Raw genomic sequence first — 23,326 nt, forward strand, 5'->3', positions numbered from 1 at the left:
GACGATACCACATGTGTGACACTTTTTTGCAGCCTAGGTGCGCAAAGGGGCTCAAATTCTAAAGAGCACCTTTTGGATTTCACAGGGTATTTTTTACGCATTTGGATTCCAATTTACTTCTCACGCTTTAGGTCCCCTAAAATGCCAGGGCAGTATAAATATCCCACAAGTGACCCCATTTTGGAAAGAAGACACCCCAAGGTATTCCATGAGGGGCATGGCGATTTCCTAGAATTTTTATTTTTTTGGCACAAGTTAGCAAAAAAATATTTTTTTTTCTTTCTTTTTCTTACAAAGTCTCATAGTCCACTAACTTGTGACAAAAAATTAAATTTACATGAACTCGCCATGCCCCTCACGAAATACCTTGGGGTGTCTTCTTTCCAAAATGGGGTCACTTGTGGGGTATTTATACTGCCCTGGCACTTTAGGGGACCTAAAGCGTGAGAAGTAGTTTGAAATCCAAATGAGTAAAAATGCCCTGTGAAATCCTAAAGGTGCTCTTTAGAATTTGGGCCCCTTTGCGCACCTAGGCTGCAAAAAAGTGTCACACATGTGGTATCGCCGTACTCAGAAGAAGTAGGGCAATGTGTTTTGGGGTGTTTTTTTACATATACCCATGCTGGGTGAGAGAAATATCTCATTTTAGAGAGATATTTCTCTCACCCAGCATGGGTATATGTAAAAAGACACCTCAAAACACATTGCCCAACTTCTCCTGAGTACGACAATACCACATGTGTGACACTTTTTTGCAGCCTAGGTGCGCAAAGGGGCCCAAATTCCAATGAGTACCTTTTAGGAGGGCATTTTTAGGACATTTGGATTCCAGACTTCTTCTCACGCTTTAGGTCCCTAAAATGCCAGGGCAGTATAAATACCCAACATGTGACCCATTTTGGAAAGAAGACACCCCAAGGTATTCCGTGAGGGGAATGGCGAGTTCATAGAAGATTTTTTATTTTTTTGGCAAAGTTAGCGGAAATTTTTTTTTATTTTTTTTTTCTCACAAAGTCTCCCTTTCTGCTAACTTGGGACAAAAAGTTCAATCTTTCATGGACTCAATATGCCCCTCAGCGAATACCTTGGGGTGTCTTCTTTCCAAAATTGGGGAAATTTGTGGGGTTTTTGTACTGCCCTGGCATTTGAGGGTCTCCGCAATCATTACATGTATGGCCAGCATTAGGAGTTTCTGCTATTCTCCTTATATCGAGCATACGGGTAATGAGATTTTTTTTTCCGTTCAGCCTCTGGGCTGAAAGAAAAAATGAACGGCACAGATTTCTTCATTCGCATCAATCAATGTGGATGAAAAAATTTCTGCCAAAAGAAAAAAAAAAGAAGGGGAAAGGCGTCTGCCAGGACATAGGAGCTCCGCCCAATATCCAAACCCACTCAGCCCGTATGCCCTGGCAAACCCGATTTCTCCATTCACATCAATCGATGTGGATTAATAAATCATTGCTGGGATTTTTTTATATTTTTTTTATATACAAAGTGTTTGCCAAAGCATATGAACACCGCCCCTCTGCTCATAAGCCTCGGCAAACGTATCTTTTTTACTGCAGAGGAGAAATCTCGTCTTGCAGCGCCGCATACACCGACTTTTGTGTAATCTGACAGCAGCGCAATGCTTCTGTCAGAATGCACATCAGTGCTGCAGCTGGTCGATCAGTTGGTCCACCTAGAAGGTAAAAAAAAAAAAAACAGGGCGCAACACAATCAATTTATTAACATTACCTTTATATAACATTTGAAACAGAACATTAACTTTTATAAACTTTATTGAACTTTTGGAACATTAACTTTTTTGCTTACCTGTGATTAAGAGTGTACCTGTGTGTGGTACTTCCGGAAACACTCCCCTAAGCATAGGGCAGAAATAGCGGGTGTCACGCCTTATTCCACTCCTGCTACAGACACAACAACTTTTTCGGGGTGGCGCTTGGGTTGAGGTACCAGCAACGACATTGGGGAAATGTCGCTCGTGTAGACGGCTCATTACACTGGTGGATGGGGCCACGGAACCTCCTGGATACAGGAGGTTCTCGATGATCTCTTCCTGAAATTTGAGGAAGGATCCTGTTCTCCCAGCCTTACTGTAGAGAACAAAACTATTGTACATAGCCAATTGAATTATATATACAGACACCTTCTTATACCAGCGTCTGGTGCGGCGGGACACTAAATAAGCAGCCAACATCTGGTCATTGAAGTCCACCCCTCCCATGACCAAATTATAGTCGTGGACCGAGAGCGGCTTTTCAATAACACTGGTTGCTCATTCAATTTGGATTGTCGTGTCTGCGTGAATGGAGGAGAGCATGTAAACGTCACGCTTGTCTCTCCATTCACCGCGAGCAGTTCTTCGTTACACAAGGCAGCCCTCTCCCCCCTTGCAAGACAGGTGGTAACGAGCCGTTGGGGGAAGCCCCGGCGACTAGATCACGCGGTGCCACAGCAGCCAATCTGTTCTAGAAACAAATGCCTGAAGAGGGGCACACTTGTGTAGAAATTGTCCACATAAAGATGGTACCCCTTGCCAAATAAGGGTGACACCAAGTCCCAGACTGTCTTCCCACTGCTCCCCAGGTAGTCAGGGCAACCGACCGGCTCCAGGGTCTGATCTTTACCCTCATAGACTTGAAATTTGTGTGTATAGCCTGTGGCCCTTTCACAGAGCTTATACAATTTGATCCCATACCGGGCGCGCTTGCTTGGGATGTATTGTTTGAAGCCAAGGCGCCCGGTAAAATGTATCAGGGACTCGTCTATGCAGATGTTTTGCTCAGGGGTATACAAATCTGCAAATTTGGAGTTAAGGTGGTCTATGAGGGGCCGAATTTTGTGGAGCCGGTCAAAAGCTGGGTGGCCTCTGGGACGAGAGGTGCTGTTGTCACTAAAGTGCAGGAAACGGGGGGGCGTGGCCAAGCAGCCGAGTGAGATGGCAGCCTGAGTCTGAGCTCCTGCTCCACCGAAGCGTTTCAGACCTGCTAAACCCCACCAATATCCACCCAATCGATATCGATTCATTCCTAGAAGCTCACCCTAAGCCTCCATGATGACTAGAGGCAGGAAAAGTGTGAAGCAACAAGGAAAATTGGACTTTTTCTTTGCACATGAGAAAATCAAAGATGGCGCCGGATGTGACGGCACACGGAGCACGCCTGGCTCCAGCCCTTTATCATCAGCGGGCCCGCGCTCACCTGCATACATCTTGCAGACAGAGTATCCCTCCGGATCCTCTCCAGCGGAGTCTCTCCCTGCAGCAACCTCACCCAGATCTCAGCAGCGGATGGAGGAGACGCTTCCCGCGCGCCCTGGAAATGCAGACACACAAGCATCACCGACAGCTAGTCCGGACAAACAGAGACCGAGACATCATGGTCCCCGTGACTCCGGTGAGTGCGCATCTTCCCCAAGGGCCAGCCAGGCATGCCCTCTATACATGAAGCGCTACAGGGCCTGCAAACAACAGACCAACCAGCTTCAGGAACCCTAATAAAGGACATGTTGCTGGCGTTTCATCACTCCATAACGGCACAAATCTCGCGGTCGATTGTACCGATCCAGACCACTGTCAGGGAGCTGGGGGATAAAATGGATCATGTAGAAACGAAAATGGGAGAATTTGATTCCTCCCATAACACTCTGATAGACTCCCATGAACTCCTCTCTGATGAGGTCACTCAGCTTAAAGCGAAGATTGCAGACATGGAGGACCGCTCCCGCCGGAACAACCTCAAGCTGCGGTGGGTCCCAGAAGAGGTTACTGCACCTGAGCTGACAGCCTATATTCAGAAGATGATAAAAATGCTTCTACCCAAATGTGCTGATCGTGACCTTATAATTGATAGGGCGCACAGAATTGTTAAGCCCAAACACCTGCCGGATGATATCCCAAGAGATGTACTAGCCAGGGTACACTTTTTCCACATTAAGGAACAGGTCCTCACCGCAGCGAGGAAGTTGGAAGTCCTACCTGCTCCATATGCTGAGGTAAAGCTCTTTGTGGACCTTTCTGCGGCGACACTGCAACTCCGAAGGTCTCTAGCACCCATTACTACCACTCTGAGAGCACACTCCATTGCTTACAGATGGGGTTTCCCCGTCAAGCTTCTGATTCATAAGGATGGCTCCTTTGTGGTGATCCGGTCAGTTGCTGATGGCAAAGCGACCCTTGCATCTTGGAACATTACAGTGGAATCCTCACAGGACTCTGATGCTCCTAGACGTCACCATTCATCTGGAGAGTGGCAGCTGGTGGAAAATAGGCAAAGGAAGAAAACGCAATAAAGGGGTTGAATCTGTTATTATCCCCATGGAGCAACAGTCTCAAGTTCTCCGCTATGGCATTTGGCAGGACTCTTCCCCCTACTGATGCCGAGGCGCATATATGTGCCTTACCTATGTCCCTCTCCCCGTTTGGTCCTTCCACTAGGGCAATTTTTGTTGTGATCCCTCGGTCACTATTCATATTTTTTGCTTTCCAGTTCTGGTTTTCTATTTATTTTTGGCAGAGCATTATGTTTAATTGCACTTGCATTGTGTGTGTTCACTGTGGCCGGACCTGCACCTCCCTCCACTTCATTACTTCTTTTGCGTCTATAGCAATACAGAATACTTATGGTACTAAAGCTTAGCTCTTTAAACGTTAGGGGGCTTAATAGCCCTTACAAGCGCAACTTGATGTGGAGGGAGGCTCTCTCCCTACAGTGTGACATTTTTTGTGCTTAGGAGACGTATATAATAGCCATAGATGCTGACCGCATCAAGAATAGATGTTTTTCAGGCCCACTGTACTAAAAAGAAACGGGGGGTATAGTTGGCAATTAAGAATACTGTAGCCTACTCTGCTGTGTCATCCATTGTCGACTCCGGAGGGCGGTACATTATACATATCTGATATTTAAACAACATTCTCTACAGTTTAGTACGTCTATATGCACCTAATGGGCATTCCCAGCGCTTCCTGCAAAAACTATTCTGTAAAGTCCAGTCTGTGCAACAAGGAAGGGTCCTCATGTGTGGTGATTTCAATATGGTTCCCGATGCATCCATTGACTCCTCCTCTCCCATGAGACGGAATCCCCACACCATTGATGAGCCTTTTATCCAAATGTCCCTATATGACATTTGGCGTTTACATCATGCCATGGAACGAGACTATACGTATTTCTCCCCCTTCTCACCTCACATATTCTCGCATAGACTTGGTGTTAGTAGACAGAACCTCCCTTTCAAACGTCACAAGCTCTGAAATAGGAATAATCACATGGTCAGACCATGCTCCCATTTCTGTGAAGATTTCAGAACAGTATAACCGCCCTCCGAATCCGACATGGAGAATAAAATGACTATTTACTTGCAAATTCAGACTGTCAAAAAGAGGTAACAGAGGCATTGTCTGAATACTTCCTGAACAATGTAAATTCTGTAGATAATCCTTCTACTGTTTGGGCAGCACATAAGGCTTATATCAGAGGTATTTTTATTAAGATAGGACATAGGGCCAAAAAGAAGAGAGAACTCCACACTACGTATCTATTGAACAAAATCTGTGCCTAGAATTCTAAACAAGTCATCCCCTTCTCCTCTTTACTTCAGAGGAGCTTCGCTCCCTTAGAGCACAGTTGGGGGGAGCACATGCTGCATAAATATGAACTGTCCCTTAAAAAAGTCAAGGCCATGTATTATTCCCAGGCGAACAAAGCGGGAAATATTAGCAAATAGAATTAAAAGTAGGACCCAAAATTCCTGTATTGCTTTTCTCTGGGACTCTACTAAAACCCACAAAATTTATGATCCGAAAGTGATTGCTAATAGGTTTATGACCTTCTACTCCAACCTCTATAACTTAGCTGAAAATAAAGAAGTGGTTCAGCCCGCGGATTGTGACATTAGCAGCTTTCTTGATTCCCTCTCATTACCCTCCATGTCTGAGGAACAAAAATTACGTACATGTCAGCCCATCACACTTGATGAGATATTGGGTATTATCAAAAAGTTGCCTCACCACAAAAGTCCTGGACCAGATGGTCTGTCTAACTCCTATTATAAAATTTTCTCTGAACTTCTGGGCCCACATCTTCACTCGTCCTTATCAAGGATCTTGGCAGATGGACGTATGCCTAGAGAGATGTTAGAGGCAACTATTGTCACCTTGCCAAAACCGGGTAAAGAACCAACTACCCCCCAAAATTTCCGGCCTATATCCCTCCTCAACTCCGACCTAAAAATATACGCCAAAGCTATTAGCAAACAGACTAGCAGCAATTATCCCATCCTAGTAGCTCCTGACCAGGTGGGGTTTGTCCTGGGTAGACAGATTACAGACAACTCCAGGGAGAGTTTTTTACTTAATTAGATAGAGTTAACGGACTGAGAATGCCCACGGTGTTCCTTACCCTGGACGCTGAGAAGGCATTCGACCGGGTGAATTGGTCGTTTGCCTTCTCGGTACTCCATAAAATGGGGTTCCCTGCTGCTCTGACCAGGGCCATAGAAGCACTATACAAAGACCCTGCAGCTCGTGTATTAGCCAACGGTGTTTTGTCAGACCCCTTTAGTCTCTCGAATGGCACTAGGCAGGGATGCCCCCTGTCCCCGTTAATATTCATATTATCCCTAGAACCATTGGCACAGGCTATCAGACAAGCTGAGAACATCTCTGGGATTCGAATTGGAGACAGGCAGCACACTCTTTCATTATACGCAGACGACATTATCCTTTCCCTAACTAACCCTGTCCAGTCGTTACAAGAAGTGAGGAGGGTTATTCACGAATATGGCTCTCTATCATTTTATAAACTCAATGAAGGAAAATCCCAAGCACTTCCCCTTTTTATCCCAAACCGAGCACTAGAGCAATTAAAGGAGCTTTACCCCTGGGATTGGCAGTCCTCGGGTGTCCAATATCTTGGAGTCCAACTCACCCCCACTATACAAAAGCTGTATGATGCAAATTTTCCCAGTTTCCTCCTGGAACTCCAAAAGGAGTTAGGGAATATAAGCGAAATTAGAGATATCATGGCTTGGCAGACCGGCAGCCTTTCAGCAGCATGTGCTCCCCCAAGCTTCTCTATTTGTTCAGGATCCTCCCATGGAATTGCCTAGTTCCTTCTTTAATGCCGTGAACAAATTGCTTAATGGGTTCATCTGGAACAAAGGTCCCCCCGTATTGCTAGGTCGGTTATGTCCAGATTTAAAAAATTTGTCGGTTTAAGCCTTCCAAATATTCATGACTATTACTTAGCCACTAGAGTACATCAACTCAAAAAATGGTGGACCTCTGATAACCCCAAGCATTGGGTCCATATTGAGCAAACACTTGCCCCAACTCATAATCTGAAGGCGATGTTGTTGGCTTCCCTCTTTAGGGACACTCCGTCACATCCCTTCCTGTACCTACTTTCCACTTCTCTAAATATTTGGAAAAAATATCATAACAGCGATCAGGGCGTAACCGCTTCCATAGCGAAGCTCACCCCAATAGAGGTGCTGCAATACCTTCTTCCTGACCTTTCTCTGACAGGGTGGAAAGAAGGAGATGTAGTAATGGTTGCGGATCTGCTTTCTCAGTCAAGTCTGAATTCTTTTGGGAACTAGCAGAACCAATTTAAGATACATAAAAGGGATTTTTATAAGTATCTGAGGATCCGTCACTTACTATCCTCCAACCCTACTCTAATAGTAAATGTACACATGGAGCTCTTGAACCAGTGGGCTCTGAAGCAATCCAATTGGAAAGGAATCCGTCCACTTTACTCATTTCTTGGCAAGAAAAACTCCTTTGTAAAATCAGCTCCCATTTTGTCATGGGAATTGGAATTAGGACGCGGTATCCCCCCAGCACAATGGTCCATAGCTATAAACTTTGCTACCAAGAGACTGAAATGTGTATCACATCTAGAGTCTTACCCGAAAACATTACTTAGATGGTATTTTACTCCCCTGAGACTAAATCACATTTTCCCTGGCTCGGGGCTGCTGTGCTGGAGGGGATGCGGCGGCAGAGGATCCCTATTACATATATTCTTTGGGACTGCCCCCTATTGGGAGAACTGTGGTCCAGCGTCTTTTAGCTAATTGAAAGGGCAACAGGTCACAAGCTAAACAGAGACCCAGCCCTAGCTTTAACTATTTATAGATCTCACAGAAATCCATATAACTTTAGAACTATATCTATGCACCTGTTTTTAGCTACGAAACTAGCCATTACAGGTACTGAAAAGTTCAACGATCCGACGATACAAGAAATCATAAATGCTGTGGATACAACTAGATCCTATGAAAAAATGTTGGCTCACAAAAATTTAATGATGGGGAAGGTTTGAAATAGAATGGCCCAATGGACCAATCTTTCTCCTGAAATGATAACCCAGAAAACGCTGGACCTACTGGCTATATGGTTCACACCTGTTACACTGATAACTCTTGCTAAAACAGATGATATACACACCACAATAACATGATTAATGTAGATCTCTCTGCCTTTCTTTTCTTATGTTCTAGTTTTTTTTTCTATTTTCAATGTTCTTACATTTTTGTCAAAGTCTACCTAGATTTATTATCTTGCCAGATATTGACATCTCAGGTAACATGATATTGTATCTTGATGTTTTATACAATGCATTGTCCTGTATATTGTTATTCTATACTTTGATGTATGGATATTATTGCATAGATTTTTTGTATTTTATATCTTTGACTAATCTGGATAAATGAAAAAATCCTCAATAAAGATATATTGAACGATAAAGTGCAGGAAACACAGGATGGTCTCAAATCGTGTCCTGGACATGGCAGCAGAGAACATGGGCATGTGATGAATTGGGTTCGTGGACCAATATGACCGCAATTCATGCTTTTTGTCAGGCCCATGTTGAGGAGAAGGGCCCAGAAAAGTTTTAAATTCGGAAACTTGGACGGGTTTCCACCGGAAAGACTGGGCATAATAGCTTCCCGGGTTGGCGGCTATAAATTGAGTGGCATACCAATTTGTTTCTGCCACGACTAAGTCCAAGAGCTCCGCAGTCAAGAACAGCTCAAAAAACCCCCAGTGCCGATCCGATCTGAGCTGTCCTCAACCCGAACTCCCAGACTGGGCGGTGAAAGGGGGAACTACTGGTGTGGCTGAAGTTGGGGGCTGCAATCAGGGTTGCCAGCACCTCAGGGACTCTAGGGGCTCTACGGGCCCTGTCTGTGTGGTGGTCTGCGACGGGGGGAACTAATGCATGTGCCACCATAACAACCAGCTTCAACTGCCCTTCTGGTGCTCGCCACTTTCACCATGTTTCTACGGCCAGTGCCTGGTACTAGTCCAGGATGGGGCTGCGCTCTGTTTATGCCTCACCACGTAATCCGACAGCGCAGCCCCACTCTGCAGCTCTTGAAGCGGATCCTGCGCAACCTGTGGTCTAGCAACATGGGGCCGGGTACGCCTGGTGGTATCAGGGACCTCAACCTCATCGTCCGAACTTTGGGTCAGACTACAACTGCTTTCTACAGGTTTGTATTCTGACCCGCTGGATTCGTCAGATGAGGTTTCCCATTCCTCATCCGACTGGGTCAGAAGCCTGTAGGCCTCTTCAGAAGAATACCCCTTACTTGCCATTTGGTCAACTAAATTTAGGGGGTATTCCCTGAGACTACCCAAGAAAAATGGGAGGCTAGCGAAGTACAGGAAGCCGCTGCGATTGATAAAAAATATCAAAACTGATTTTTTTTATTGCCGCAGAGCTTGTGAAGTGATTGTGCAGTGATAAAAAATGTTAAAAAAATTTGTCACTGCGGCGGGGCGGGCGTGGGTGAACGCACGTGTGGGGCGACCGATCAGGCCTGATCGGGCAAACACTGCGTTTTGGGTGGAGGGCGAGCTAAGGTGACACTAATACTATTATAGATCTGACTGTGATCAGTTCTGATCACTTACAGATACTATAAAAGTACCAATGCTGATTAGCGATACGCTAATCAGCGAATCAGTGACTGCGGTGAGCTGGGCTGGGCGCTAACCAACGCTAACTACCTACTAAAGGGGCCTAAACTAACCTAAAACCTAACAGTCAATACTGGTGAAAAAAAGTGACAGTTTACACTGATCACTTTTTTCCCTTTCACTAGTGATTGACAGGGGTGATCAAGGGGTTAATTGGGGTGATGGGGGGTGATCTGGGGCTAAATGTGTTGTGCTTGGTGTACTCACAGTGATGTGTGCTCTCTGCTGGGACCAACCAACGAAAAGGAACCAGCAGAGAGCACAGAAGCCATTTAACACATTATATTTATAAATATAATGTGTTAAATGGCTTGTGATTCGATTTTTTGAAAATCACCAACCTGCCAGCGATGATCATTGTCTGGCTGGCTGGTGACGAACTTCTCCTTTAACTTTTGCCCGTCTCGCGAGATGACGTGCCGAAGTGTGAAGGAGGAATAAATCGACCGCCGCGGAAACGCAATCCTGCGTTAGGCGGTCCGGAGGCGGTTTAATACTGTGTAGCTTGCATTTTATATGTATGTTGTATGGATTGGCGTCCTAGTGAGTGCTACGTGTGTCCTGCTTGAGGAGCTCACCTGCTCTGCTTTACCGTGTTTCTTCTTGCCTCTCGGCTTCGGGTTGGGTTGCAGCTGCATCTTTTCCGTGGCTTCGTTTTCTGTTGGATCAGGTTCTTTCTGAAGTCTCGGATATGAACCGTGGGGGTGAGTGAGATCCTTCCCTGAGGATTATTCAACGTCGGAGGTATGTGGGACCCTAGAGGCATCCGTAGCTTCAGGTGTGACGTCACAACAGAAGGTTTCCAGGACAACAAGCCAAACATTGCCTTCCCGCGCACGCACGAGCCTATCGGCCGGAGCTACACACGTGTCACGAGGTGAGCAGAAGACTTATTGTGAGAGACATCAATAGGAGAATCGCAACAGGTAGCGAATGAGTCCAGCTACAGCAACAGACGCGCCTTTCAGTGCGCATACTAGTAAGTGGCTGCTGGATATTTTTCATATGCACGCTATATCTGATTGAATGGGATTCATTATTGCCAAGGAATATTGATATATACTAGATATACTAGATAGTATATATTTAGAAAGTATTTAGCACTTATACTTAATCTGATTTATTGTACTAATTTTGTATTACCGCACCACTTCATAAGTTATCTAACCAGTCCAGCGCGGGGTCCCTTTATACATTTATATGTTTGTGATATACATCTTGTTCATTTGCATTGTATTTGTGAGACTCTGTGGAAAGGGTTAATGAATACTGAGAGAATTTTTGGACTTTGAATAAGGCCTACTTTCACACTGGCGTTTCTGGGTCCGCTTGTGAGATCCGTTTCAGGGCTCTCAAAGCGGCCCAAACAGATCCGTTGAGCCCAATGCATTCTGAATGGATAAGGATTGAGCATGGGCCTGCTTATAGGCAGGGGTGGGAAAGATGTCAGAGGGGTCAGATTCCAGTGCAGTGTAGCTAATGGTGGGGTGGGGTTTGTTGTGCGGGGGGTGTTTATGAAATTTTGGTGCGGTCATGTAATAGAAGGTCGATAGTTGAATGGCGAGGGGGGGTTGGGCTAGATGGGTCAGCGGTAGGGATGATGGAAATTTGGGCCTGAAATACACACATTGGTTTGGTCAGTGAATAGGGCCACGATTATTGCATGTGTGGGTGGTTGGGCAAATATGGCAGTGATTGGGGGCAGATTGATAACAGGTGTGGCCGAGCGTAGGGGTGTGGGTTTGTGATTATTTGTACGGATATTGAAAAGGGGCTGATTATTGAAAGTTTATGGGGGGAGTTTGGCTAATGATGGCTCCGAGTTTTGGTTGATGGCAATTGGAGGCGTGACTGATGCACTTTGCCTAGGTCATTGAATAGGGTGCAGATTATTGCACGTGTGGGGTGGGTCAAATATGGCACGGAATGGGGGCAGATGGTACAGGTGGAGGCAGATGGCAATGCAATGCAGCCAATGGCAATATGGGTGGGCAGACGGCACTGAGTTTGGTAATCAAAAAAAATTTCATGTATGTTTAGTAGAATATTTTTCTTTTTTTTTTAGCATCTACATGTCAAAAAATAAAATAATTGTGACATCCGTTGAAAAATTATCCAAAGTAAGTAACCAAAATTTGGGATATCTATGTCAATTATGTTGTTTCGCATGTTAAAATATACTTTTGCATTATATCTCTACAGATGTCCGAATCAGAACAAGGTGCAAGACCAAGGCCTTCAAGAAGGCGTTGCAGAATTCAAGAACCGGTAAGTACACGCAACAATATTATTTTTTTTCCGAATAACATTCCTTTTTATTAAATATTATTTCAAAATTTTCTAGTCATCATCGACCAGCTCTGCTGCCACGCCAGCAACATCACCTACTGGGGCCCGGTCATCGCGGGCCTCTGAGTCACCGAGGGGAGGTGGAGATAGGATTGACCAGGACCGACAGCAAGTGAGTATATTTCTCTATATCTATATTATACAAAAACTTTAATGTTTTAACCATTTATTTTATTGTTTATAAGGAAACTTCTACTAGATCCGCCAGGCAGGATCCCCCAGTCCCCTCCAGAGTCCGTGGGAAAGGCTGTGGCGGTCATGAACGTGTAAGTATCAAAGATTTCGTTTTTTAATAACATTTTTCATTTGTACATTCTGTAATGTATCTTTTCCTTTTTCTTCCAGGGTTCCAGAGTATCCCCCGGGAAAGATAGGGAGTTCGTTGTCCCTCGTATAGACAACTATCTCCTTATCCAGCTGGTGGAGACGCATCCAGCTTATGGGACCACACCAATCGCCACCATGCAGACCATCACCTGACCCAGCGGCTCTGGAGGCAGATATCAGTGGCTGGGAGGATCTCAGTGCAGCGGATCAGAAGACTGTGGTAAGTACAGCACTAACTCATGTATAATGTAAACCTAGTCCACATTAATATTCTTAAATTAACCAATTTTTTGGGGTTCCACAGTGGACAAGGTTACCACTCGGTGGCAGTCAATCCGAGACCGCTTCAAGAGGGACTACAACAAGGAAGTTCAGGCCCCGAGTGGTTCCAGAGCAACCTCAGGGTCGACATATGTCTACAGTGCGGGCCCTGGGGTTCTTACGTAGAATGCTGGCACTTAGAAGGTAAATTTTTATTTTCTATTTTAAAATGATTTGGCTTTCATAACCCTCTGTCTGCAAAGGGTTATGTGAGACAAAGGAGGTTTGACACCTTTCTCTCATGCAGCCCCCTACGGTCAGAAGGGAAAATTGGTCAACACTTCTGTCTGCAAAGGGTTGTGTGAGACAAAGGAAGGTTTGACACCTTTCTCTCATGCAGCCCCCTACGGTCAGAAGGGACAATTGGTCAACACTTCTGTCTGCAAAGGGTTGTGTGAGACAAAGGAAGGTTTGACACCTTTCTCTCATGCAGCCCCCTACGGTCAGAAGGGACAATTGGTCAACACTTATGTCTGCAAAGGGTTGTCTGTGACAAAAGATGGTTTGACACCTGTCTCTCATGCAGCCCCCTAAATTATGAAGTAGACAATGTCATATACTGTAAGTATTAATACAAGGCCTTATTATTTTTCTCTCCACAGAACTGCCAGAAGAACTCAGGCGCCTGAACCATCTCTTGAAGCGGCCCCAGAACCGGCCACCACCACCAGCCCTCCTGTCCCTCCTGTACACCTGTTCGGGTCAATCCAGGTGCCCTACCAGGTCCCTCTTTTCAGGGTATGCTATAAAATTGGAGACAAAATGTGAGAGCTACGCTGAATAGCAGGAGATGCAGTAGGAGCCGTCGGGAGGACTATGGGGACCTTGTAGAGATAGTTTCCGATGCTCTAGAACAGGGGTGCACAACCTGCGGCCCGGGGGCCACATGCGGCCCTTGATACCATTCTGTGCGGCCCCCAACCATCTGGTAACAGACATGTATGCCTATGTCTTGTGACTGCTTACATGTATTTCTGCATTAGATGGGAGTCCTGGAAGTGAAACTAGACATTAATGGTAATAATGTGTGTTCAATATGCCATAAGTACAATATTTCAGTTGTTAATACACCTTTAAATGTTAATTTCGGCCCTAGTCATTGATTCATTCTGGCAATGTGGCCCCCCTACCAGGAAACGTTGTGCACCCCTGCTCTAGAAGGTTTTGCAGATGAGATGCGTCGTGCGTTGCATGACTTGGCACGCCGAGTGGAGGGAGCGGAGTCGGTACGTCAACTCTCTGAGAATGAACATTACATGCCAGCCTATGTTCCCCGAATGGACCAAATGACATCCTGAAACAGGTGCATGAGTTCCAGAAATTGATGGAGAACGGGTCATGGGAAATTATGCACCGCTCCCCATCCACCACCTTCCCCCCATCCACCACCTACCCCCCATCCACCACCTACCCCCCATACCACTCTTTTCAACATGCCCCCATCCGCCAACCTTCCCATTTCCACCATCCGTCCCTTTCCCAACCCCCCGAGCATGTGTACAATCTGCCTTATTTTTCTTCCACACCTTCTCCTCCTCACTATCATGCTCCAACTTCTTTCCCTACTCCTTCTACACATGCTTGGGAACAATCCAGTCCGACCCTTTCACTCTCCACACCCCAGAATTCATCCTGCATCTTTTCCTGCGGTCCGTCATTTTCATTCCTCAACAGAAGACAGGGGGGGCTACTGCTGCCGGTTCGCATAGGTCCACCCCTCAACGCTCCACCTCCCCTCACCGTTTTTCAAACTTGTGGTTTTTTATTTTATTAATTTATTTTGTTTATTAAAATTAAATTATCTTTCATTATGTTAAAAATAATATGTATAATTATTTACATTACTATGTGTGATTTTTTTTTATCCATCTTAACAACTGTGTCCACTACTGTGGGAAAGTAAATTCCAATGAAAAACATAATTATAGTTTCTTAATAAGAGCTGCAGAGCTGAGTGGAAGCAGCTTGGTGGAGCTCAGTATGCAACTCGATTATAAATCGACATAACTCTGCAAAATCTGGATTGACAATCCTATAAATAGATGACACAGATCCAGGACACCCTCAGAAACATAAGATTTCAAGTTTATTGTGTTTTGAGGTGGCTGGATGGTGCGGCCTACAGTACAACCTGAAGCACCGGACTATATTTCGGCTCTAAGCCGCAGCTCTCAGGTCGATTACTGGTTTCACCCTGCGCCACTGCCGCTCAGAAACATCAGCGGTAAAACCCGGAACTGCCTTGTACTGGTCAAGAACCCTCATTATAAGGTGAAATCAACCCGCTCTGTGATTTGGGATAGCTGAATTTTGTGACGTGATCCGGTAAAAAACCCGACCGGACCGCACAGCAGCTAATTGTATCCAGCTCCAAGTAGACCGGACCGCAAGTGAGGACAGTGCATACACATCGCTGATCGGGTGATATGCTGCTGGTACTGCCGCATTCAAAGCACCGCCGCTGAAGTCCCGCCGCCGGCTGGAAAAGGGTGCCGCAGCAACGAGACTCACACGCAGCTGGGACCCAAGACCCGACTATAGAGGTGCGGACAGCAAGGGCTGAAGAGAGCTGCCGGCCGGAGAAGAGAAGGAGCTCCTGCACTGTAACGGCAGGGCTCTGTAGCTCCAGGGGGATTTGCTGGGCTACCTGAAGTGATAGAAACACCCATCGGGATTCCTGCAGTGAGTACCACCGACACACTTGGCGTTCGGGGCCTATATTTGAAAAAGCCGACTTCAGAATAGAAGCCGCAAGTGAGCGGGGCCCTGCGTCTGCCTCAGGCAGACACCTAAGATCTAAAGAAGCATAGCGCAGGGGATATCTGCGTTTCATCGGTACTGGCAAACAGTGCAAACGCCACAGTGCCTGCATAAATAGAGCTTCATGAGAGAGTGCCTGGGATATGCATAGTAATGCCTGATACTGCTTAAAATAGGTACTGAAGTGACGATCAGGCACTACAGCCAATTAGAAAGGGGCTGCTTCAACGCAACTGTGTAGCCCTGAGGAAAATTATTAGAAGATAATTGTCCTTCACCACATCTGAATACCCCCCTCCAGACCCTATTAAATAACAGCACAAAACGCTGAGGCTATTGTTTCACTGAATGCCTCAGACACACTAAATCTCAAGCTCTAATCTAGGCTGCTGACAATCGCTTTTAGCAGCAAAGGGATCCATCCCCCTTTGCTCTCCCACTGTGTCACACTTTATCTGATCTGAACAAGACTGAACAAACATATACAGCGATTAATTAGACAGCACATCCTGAGATTTATGAGAAGCTGTATCCATATCTGAAGTTTTAATTCAGCAAAAACAGAAAGACATTTCTGTTCAAATACAGTGCTACAAACATCAAGTTACAAAATATGGCTTAAATTTACTCCGATGTAAAGTTTGCCACAAGACCTATCCGCTGGTCATGCTAAATAAATAAACAGCCTCTCATGTTAAAAAGAGAAATTTTCTCATAATAGCTGCCTTCTCCTTCTTCCCTTCACAAGATTTTTCTATTGTTTTTCTTCTGAAAAGCTACTGAAAGTATCTGTTTTGCTAATATACTGGAAAAAGTACCGCCAGGAAATGGGAAAACCAAAAGGTCTAGCAGAAGACACAAGAACACTAAAAACACCTAAAAAACAGCCTGATTTAAGTAAATCATCAAGAAATACAACTACTGAAGTGGATTACTCCAAAGACACCATGAAAAGCCAAAGTAAATTCTTTGCAGTTCAAGGTCCAGGTTCAGATAGTGAAGATGAGGACTCTAACCAAGACCAGGATGACCTCAAAACATATATTAAAAACCTACCGACCTCTGAAAACATCAGAGACATTGCTCCAAGAACTTACTTCCACCATCAAAACTGAACTAACAGAAATCAAAATCCGACATCAGACAAGTGTTCCACAGAATGGACTTAATAGAAGAAGTATGTGAGAAAGTAGTCCAACATGCATCCCACCTGGAAAAACAAGGTCAAATCCCAACAGAAAGAAATATACGATCTACACCTTCACTTAGATGACTTAGAAAACAGGTCAAGACGGAACAACCTCAGGATAAAAGGTCTCTCGGAACAAGTAGAAGACAAAGATATTACAAAAGTCCTGACGAAGAATTTTCTGGAGCTACTTGGAAAAGAAGAAGAACCCCAAGACTTGGGCATTGAAAGAGAGCACAGAGTCTTTCGTCCATGACATGTGTCATCTGATGTACCTAGAGACATTCTTTGTTACATAACTAAGTTTCCGCATAAAGGAGGAATACTTAAAGATGCTCTCTGAAAAAAAGATTAAATACGACGAAAGGGAAGTCCCAATTTTTCAGGACATTTTCAAAATTTACATTAGATAGGAGAAGGCAGCTAATCCCCTTTTACAAGGGCTCTGAGGGAGTGGAATATATAAGGTCACCAGACGACCTTTCCCAAGTACTAGTGAAACTCAACCTGGGAAAAATTGAGATACCAGATTGGACTGCTGATGATTCAACAGAGACTTTTCCTAAACTTCCAACGATGGATAAATGGGAGAAAGTCACTACACCGAAACAGAGGAAAGCCAGCATGCAAGATCCGCTGCCCCCGAGAGTCCCCTCGGAAATACGGAAGAGGTCTCCCACCAGACTGATCCCAGCTCTATATCCTTTTATGCATTCTAAAATTGATTCAGTAATATTCACTGTTTCATATAGAGTATATGATGTCTGATGGTTATTATCTTCATATTACTCTTTTGAGTAGATCAGTGGTCTTTTAGGTCTAATATCTGAAAACAATTATCTACTCAAACACTCTTTTGTGTTATTGTAATACACATAAGAAATTGTAATAACTTGTTACACTGTTACACTGTTTAGGCGTTAGCCTATGTTAGTTTACTAACTTAATTTATCTACATATTTTTCAGCAGCTCAACCCCCCACTCAAAGAAGTGCAAATATTTTTGCACTCTAAACTCTGCTCCACAGAGAACTTTCTTCCTTCTCTAGTGGACCAGACGCTTTCTTTTCCCCCCTTCAGTACTATACTTGTTTTCTAGAGGTGTACTGTATGTTAGCAGTTGAAGTTTCTTTACACCTTACCAGTCATAGCCTAATGAACATCCTAATTCTATACAACATATAAGATGACAGACCTCAATTGAATTACTTTCAATGCTAACGGCCTAAATACACCATCAAAGAGGGGTCATATTTTACAACTACTCAAAAGCTGACACTCTCTTCTTTAATAGAGACATTTAAAAAAAAAAGAATAGACACCAGCTACGAAGCATAGATACTCTACACAATGGTTCAATCTTCTCCGCAGACGCTTTGTAACAATAACATTGAAGATTTTAGATGCCGCTGGTCCAATCATGTGACCCGCCTCGTGACTCGGTTGCTAGGAAACGGGGATGCCGTAGGAGTACGGCGTGAGTACAGGGGGGGTGACGTCATTTTCTGACGCCGCTGGCCTGGGCGACCGAGTCATGATGCGGATCGCGTGACGGTAGGTGATTATTCGAGCGTTACCTGTGATCTAACATATAGTATATGGTCTTGGTGAGCGAGACGGAGGTATAGTAGAAGAAAGGAGACAGTGATGGCTGATGCTCAGGATTGAATGGTGCTGCAGCACGGTCCGGAGAGATAGGTGGGCGGCTCCAATATCTTGAGATCAGGTGACTGATGACGAGACTGAACACGACTGACTATTGGTTGGGCTTTCTTCTCCGCTGCCAGGAGTAGCTGATTTGCCCAATTATGGAAAGCTGGGTAGGTGTGTGTTGATTGGTTGAATGTAGATTTCAGGAGTATATAGGAGACCAGTATGGGAGGAGTTCAGTAGGCCCCAAGAGGAAGCATTTTGCGAAACGATCGTCGGGCGGCTGTTTCAGACCAGGGTCAGTAGGTACTCATTGCACTTGCACTTTATTGTGTTTTTTTTTTTCCCCCCTTCTTTTCTTGCAGTCTCTGTTTGGTGTGGGCGGCACCCAGGGCTACACTCCCTTATATGGTTGGAGTGTCTGTGTATTTATGCTCTGGATGCTATTACCGCTATATGCGCCCCACCAAGTTGATACTGCTTTACTGTATACGGGGAATAATAGTCCCTTATTGGTTTGGAGCTACTCTGGTTTTTATACATTTTTATACAATTATTGTAACATCGTTGTGTTCTCAGTATGTGCTGTTTTTTGTATATGTTTTAATTGATATACCATCTATTTTTGGATATCCAATAAAGAATTAATTAACTAGAATTACTCTCTGTGTGGTTGCTCTTTGAGCTGTATAGGTGATAATACGAATAACTCCATCGAGATATTATGATATAGTTGTTTATTGGTGCACAATGGTTCAATGCTTGTACCCCTACACAAAAAATAAAAGGGAGTATCTATTGTATTCAGCAAACATATAAACTTCGCCAAAATTGGACAATATAACAGATCCTGATGGGCGATATATTTTTCTCAAAGGCAAAATAGGTGATCATCTGTTTACATTTGTTAATGTTTATGCCCCCAACCACAACCAATCCACTTTTTTCAAACTTGTCTTTGAAGGGTTGGAGCGTTCCTGGAGGGGACATTGATATTTGGAGGAGATTTCAATATAACCCTAGAAACTAAGTTTAGATAAATACATCATGGGAAAGTCTTACGTCCCACTTAATAGACTAAAATTGATTAAGAAATTGTTTCAACAGTATCAGTTAGTCGATATCTGGTGGGGTGCTTCACCCAACAGTCAAAGATTTTTCCTTTTACTCCAAGATCCACAAAACATATTCAAGAATTGATAATATACGAGTAACCCAAAGGGAGATTAATACAGTCAAGAACATCAACTATGACTCTATTCTCCTTTTAGATCACGCTCCCCTCCAGGTTCATCTTCAATTTGGTTCCCAACACATGTCTTGGAGGTTAAATGAAAGTTTATTGTCCAAAAAAAGCAATATAGATTTACTTGCCTCTCAAATACAGTTCTTTTTTGACAAAAACAATACCATTGATGGATGAGACCCCCTTGACTTAGGAAACACACAAAACAGTCCTTAGAGGCGTACTCATCCAACTAGGCGCTAGGGAGAAAAAAGCCAGGAATATGGAAATTGATGCTATATTAACAAAAATTTGGAAATTAGAAAGACTACATAAAGCATCTTTATGTAAAAAAATTGAAGGTGAATTAGTGCAATTTAGAATTCAACTAAAATAACTGCTTGATACTAACTCTCAAAGATATCTATTCATGGCTAGGTTCAAACACTATCTGAATGCTAATAAGTGTGGTAAAACCCCTGGCCAATGTGGTTGCGTAAAAATAGAACAGCAACATGTTTCCCTAAAATAAAATCTGAAAATAATCTGGATAATTATGATCAGAAGGTATTGCGAATACTTTCAAAGAATTTTATGCCAAATTATATAATCTTCAACCAGATAAAAGAGCTGATCCCCCCTTAAAACATTTTATTGATGATTATCTCAGTAAAACAGAATTCCCCAAATATCTCAGGAACCAGCTGATGATCTGATTGCCCCATTTACTACTGTAGAAGTAGCCAAAACAATTGACTTGATGGCTAGTGGTAAGACCCCAGGCCCAGATGGATTTGCTGTTTGCTATTATAAATTTTTTTAAGATATCCTTGCTCCCCATTTAGCCATTTTTTTTTAACAAGATCTTAACCAACAAGTCCCTTAGGACAGAGTCCATGCTAGCTCATATATCCGTAATTCCCAAAGAAGGAAAAGATAATACTTTGTGTGTAAACTACAGGCCCATATCGTTGCTTAATAACGATATTAAAATCTATGCAAAATTACTGGCAACCATACTAAAGAAACTAATGAGTTCTCTTGTACAGGAAGATCAGGTTTGATTTGTGCCGGGAAGGGAAGCAAAGGACAACACCACAAAAGTTTTGCAGATTATTCAAGCAGCAAAATTGAAGCACACCCCCTTGTTATTGGTGGCTTTCAGATGCAGAAAAAGCCTTTGACAGGCTAAACTGGGGTTTTCTGCGTTCGGTCTTGAATAAATTTGCTTTTCCTGCAGTTTTTATAGAAAAGATCATGGCACTTTACACCACCCCCTCGGCACAAGTTTGAGTCAATGGAACTCTCTTGAAAGCATTTAATATATTAAATGGAACGAGACAAGGCTGCCCACTATCCCCCCTCCTTTTTGTTTTATCCCTAGAACCCTTTCTCTCCAGGATCAGGGACAATCAAAATATTAAAGGACTAATAACTAAATCAGGCAACCATAAAATAGCTGCTTTTGCAGATGATACCCTATTCGCATTAACAGACCCCCTAAATTCTCTTCCGGAACTTATCAGAGAATTTGAGGCCTTTAACAAAGCCTCAGATTTTTTTATAAACTTGAGCAAATCAGAAATATTTAATGTTTCACTAGACACCGAAACTTGGGATAAGATAAGGAATTGAAGTGATCTAAAACTGGCCCCCAAATCCTTTAAATATTTGGGAGTAAATATGTGTTTAGACCAAACAGATTTATATAAATATAACCACGTCCCCCTTTTAAAAAGTATAGCAAAACAATTGAAAGATTGGGAACCATTGTTCCTCTCATGGTTTGGGAAAATTAACGTCATAAAAATGATGATTTTACCTAAAATTCTATATTTATTTCAGACCCTTCCAATTGAGATTCCTAAGGAATTTTTTAGCAAGATTAAACGTCTCTTCCTGAAGTTTGTGTGGCAAAACAAACATAACAGGATACCATATTACACTATGACAAAAGTAAAAGGGAAGGAGGTGTTGGGCTTCCGGACATAGAAGGGTATTATAAGGCTGCCTTGGTGTCAAGATTACTAGAATGGGGTGTCTCCCCAGCCAAAAACTGTGGGTTGATATGGAAACCGATTGTACGAAGATAAGCCTATTCTCTATGTTATGGAAGACAACCAATTACAACCAAAACCTGAGAAGGATCAAAAACCCAATAACCAAATATTCCCTTAAAAATGGAATACACTAAATAAAACTCTAAACTTTCTTTCTACTACAAGCCCAGATACACCACTCATTAGCCTCATCCCCAACACATGGCATATATGGCATAGAATATTTAAAAGTAACAAACTATTAGGAGAGATTTCATTCAAAAACATCTACGAAAACAGGAAAATCATGCCCCTAAACAAATTAGAACTCATTTATGGTCAAGTTACAATTCCCAAAGCTCAATACCAAACACTTTCAGATTTTTTAGATAAAATATACCCCAATCATGTTACCACTGCTAAAGAGACTGTGGTCTCGTTTCTCCTCTGCAGTCGATCTTCCAGGGATGACCTGATCTCCAAATGTTACAAATTAATGACTGACTCGACAAAACCCCTTACTTATCTAGAGAAATGGGGCAAAGATTTGAACTCTCCATTAGTGCGTCACAAACAAACTACATATGAGAAACGCACACTCAATTTCAAAATGCTATTTATATCAAGAGATGCAATACAAATTGACATCACGTTGGTATAAAAACTGTACCTGGCAACAGTCTTGGAGGTGGTAATCCAAATTGCTTAGTATACAGGAGGTGTCCCATAGAGGAGGTTTTGAAAGCCATCGAGTCATTTGTCCATCCATGCGCTCCGATGTCAACTGCAACAAATTGATAATCCGCAATGGCCATTAAGATAATGGAGAAATATTTTTGTGTTGTATTTTTCGCCCCATAAGACAAACTTTTATCCCGCAAATGCCCCTGTGTCTTATGCGGCGAATGCTGCCATTTTACATCGCAGGACTGTGATGTATCAGCTGGAGGGGGGAGGGAGGAGGGGCCGGTGTCATGCAAATGCGGCGGGGCCGGTGCAGTCACTGTACTGTGGCCCCACCGCTCACTCACTTCCTTAATGCCTAAACCTTTTATAATAATAACTTTAATTGAAGTTCCGATCCCCAGCCTCATCTGTACTACTTACTAAATGTCCTGTAGCAGGCAGAGCAGGGCAGGCGGCCGGCCGTAACTCACTGATGTCACGTGCCTGCGCCACCTACTTTATGAATGAAGTAGGCGGCGCAGGCACATGACATCAGTGAGTTACGGCCGGCCGCCCGCCCTGCTCTGCCTGCTACAGGACATTTAGTAAGTAGTACAGATGGGCCTGGGGATCGGAACTTCAATTAAAGTTATTATTATAAAAGGTTTAGGCAATAAAGCAAGTGATGTGAGCGGCGGGGCCGGAGTACAGTGACTGCACCGGCCCCGCTGCATTTGCATGCCACGGCCTCTCCCACAGGTTTTAGCTCTGGTATATTAGGGCATCTGTGGATGCCACTA

The 23,326-nt window shown here is 43.8% G+C and overlaps 1 protein-coding gene across 1 annotated transcript in view; it reads left to right on the forward strand.

The window, feature by feature from the left end:
- Positions 1 to 17,522: 17,522 nt before the first annotated feature.
- PROK1 (prokineticin 1) overlaps positions 17,523 to 23,326 on the forward strand; it is a 72,706-nt gene continuing 66,902 nt past the window's right edge. Inside the window, exon 1 of the mRNA XM_040422199.1 lies at positions 17,523 to 17,675. Within this exon, the coding sequence (XP_040278133.1) occupies positions 17,523 to 17,675 (153 nt within the window). The remainder of the gene's footprint in view (positions 17,676 to 23,326) is intronic.

The sequence above is a fragment of the Bufo bufo genome, chromosome 3 (genome assembly GCF_905171765.1).
Source record: "Bufo bufo chromosome 3, aBufBuf1.1, whole genome shotgun sequence".
Lineage (NCBI taxonomy): Eukaryota > Metazoa > Chordata > Amphibia > Anura > Bufonidae > Bufo > Bufo bufo.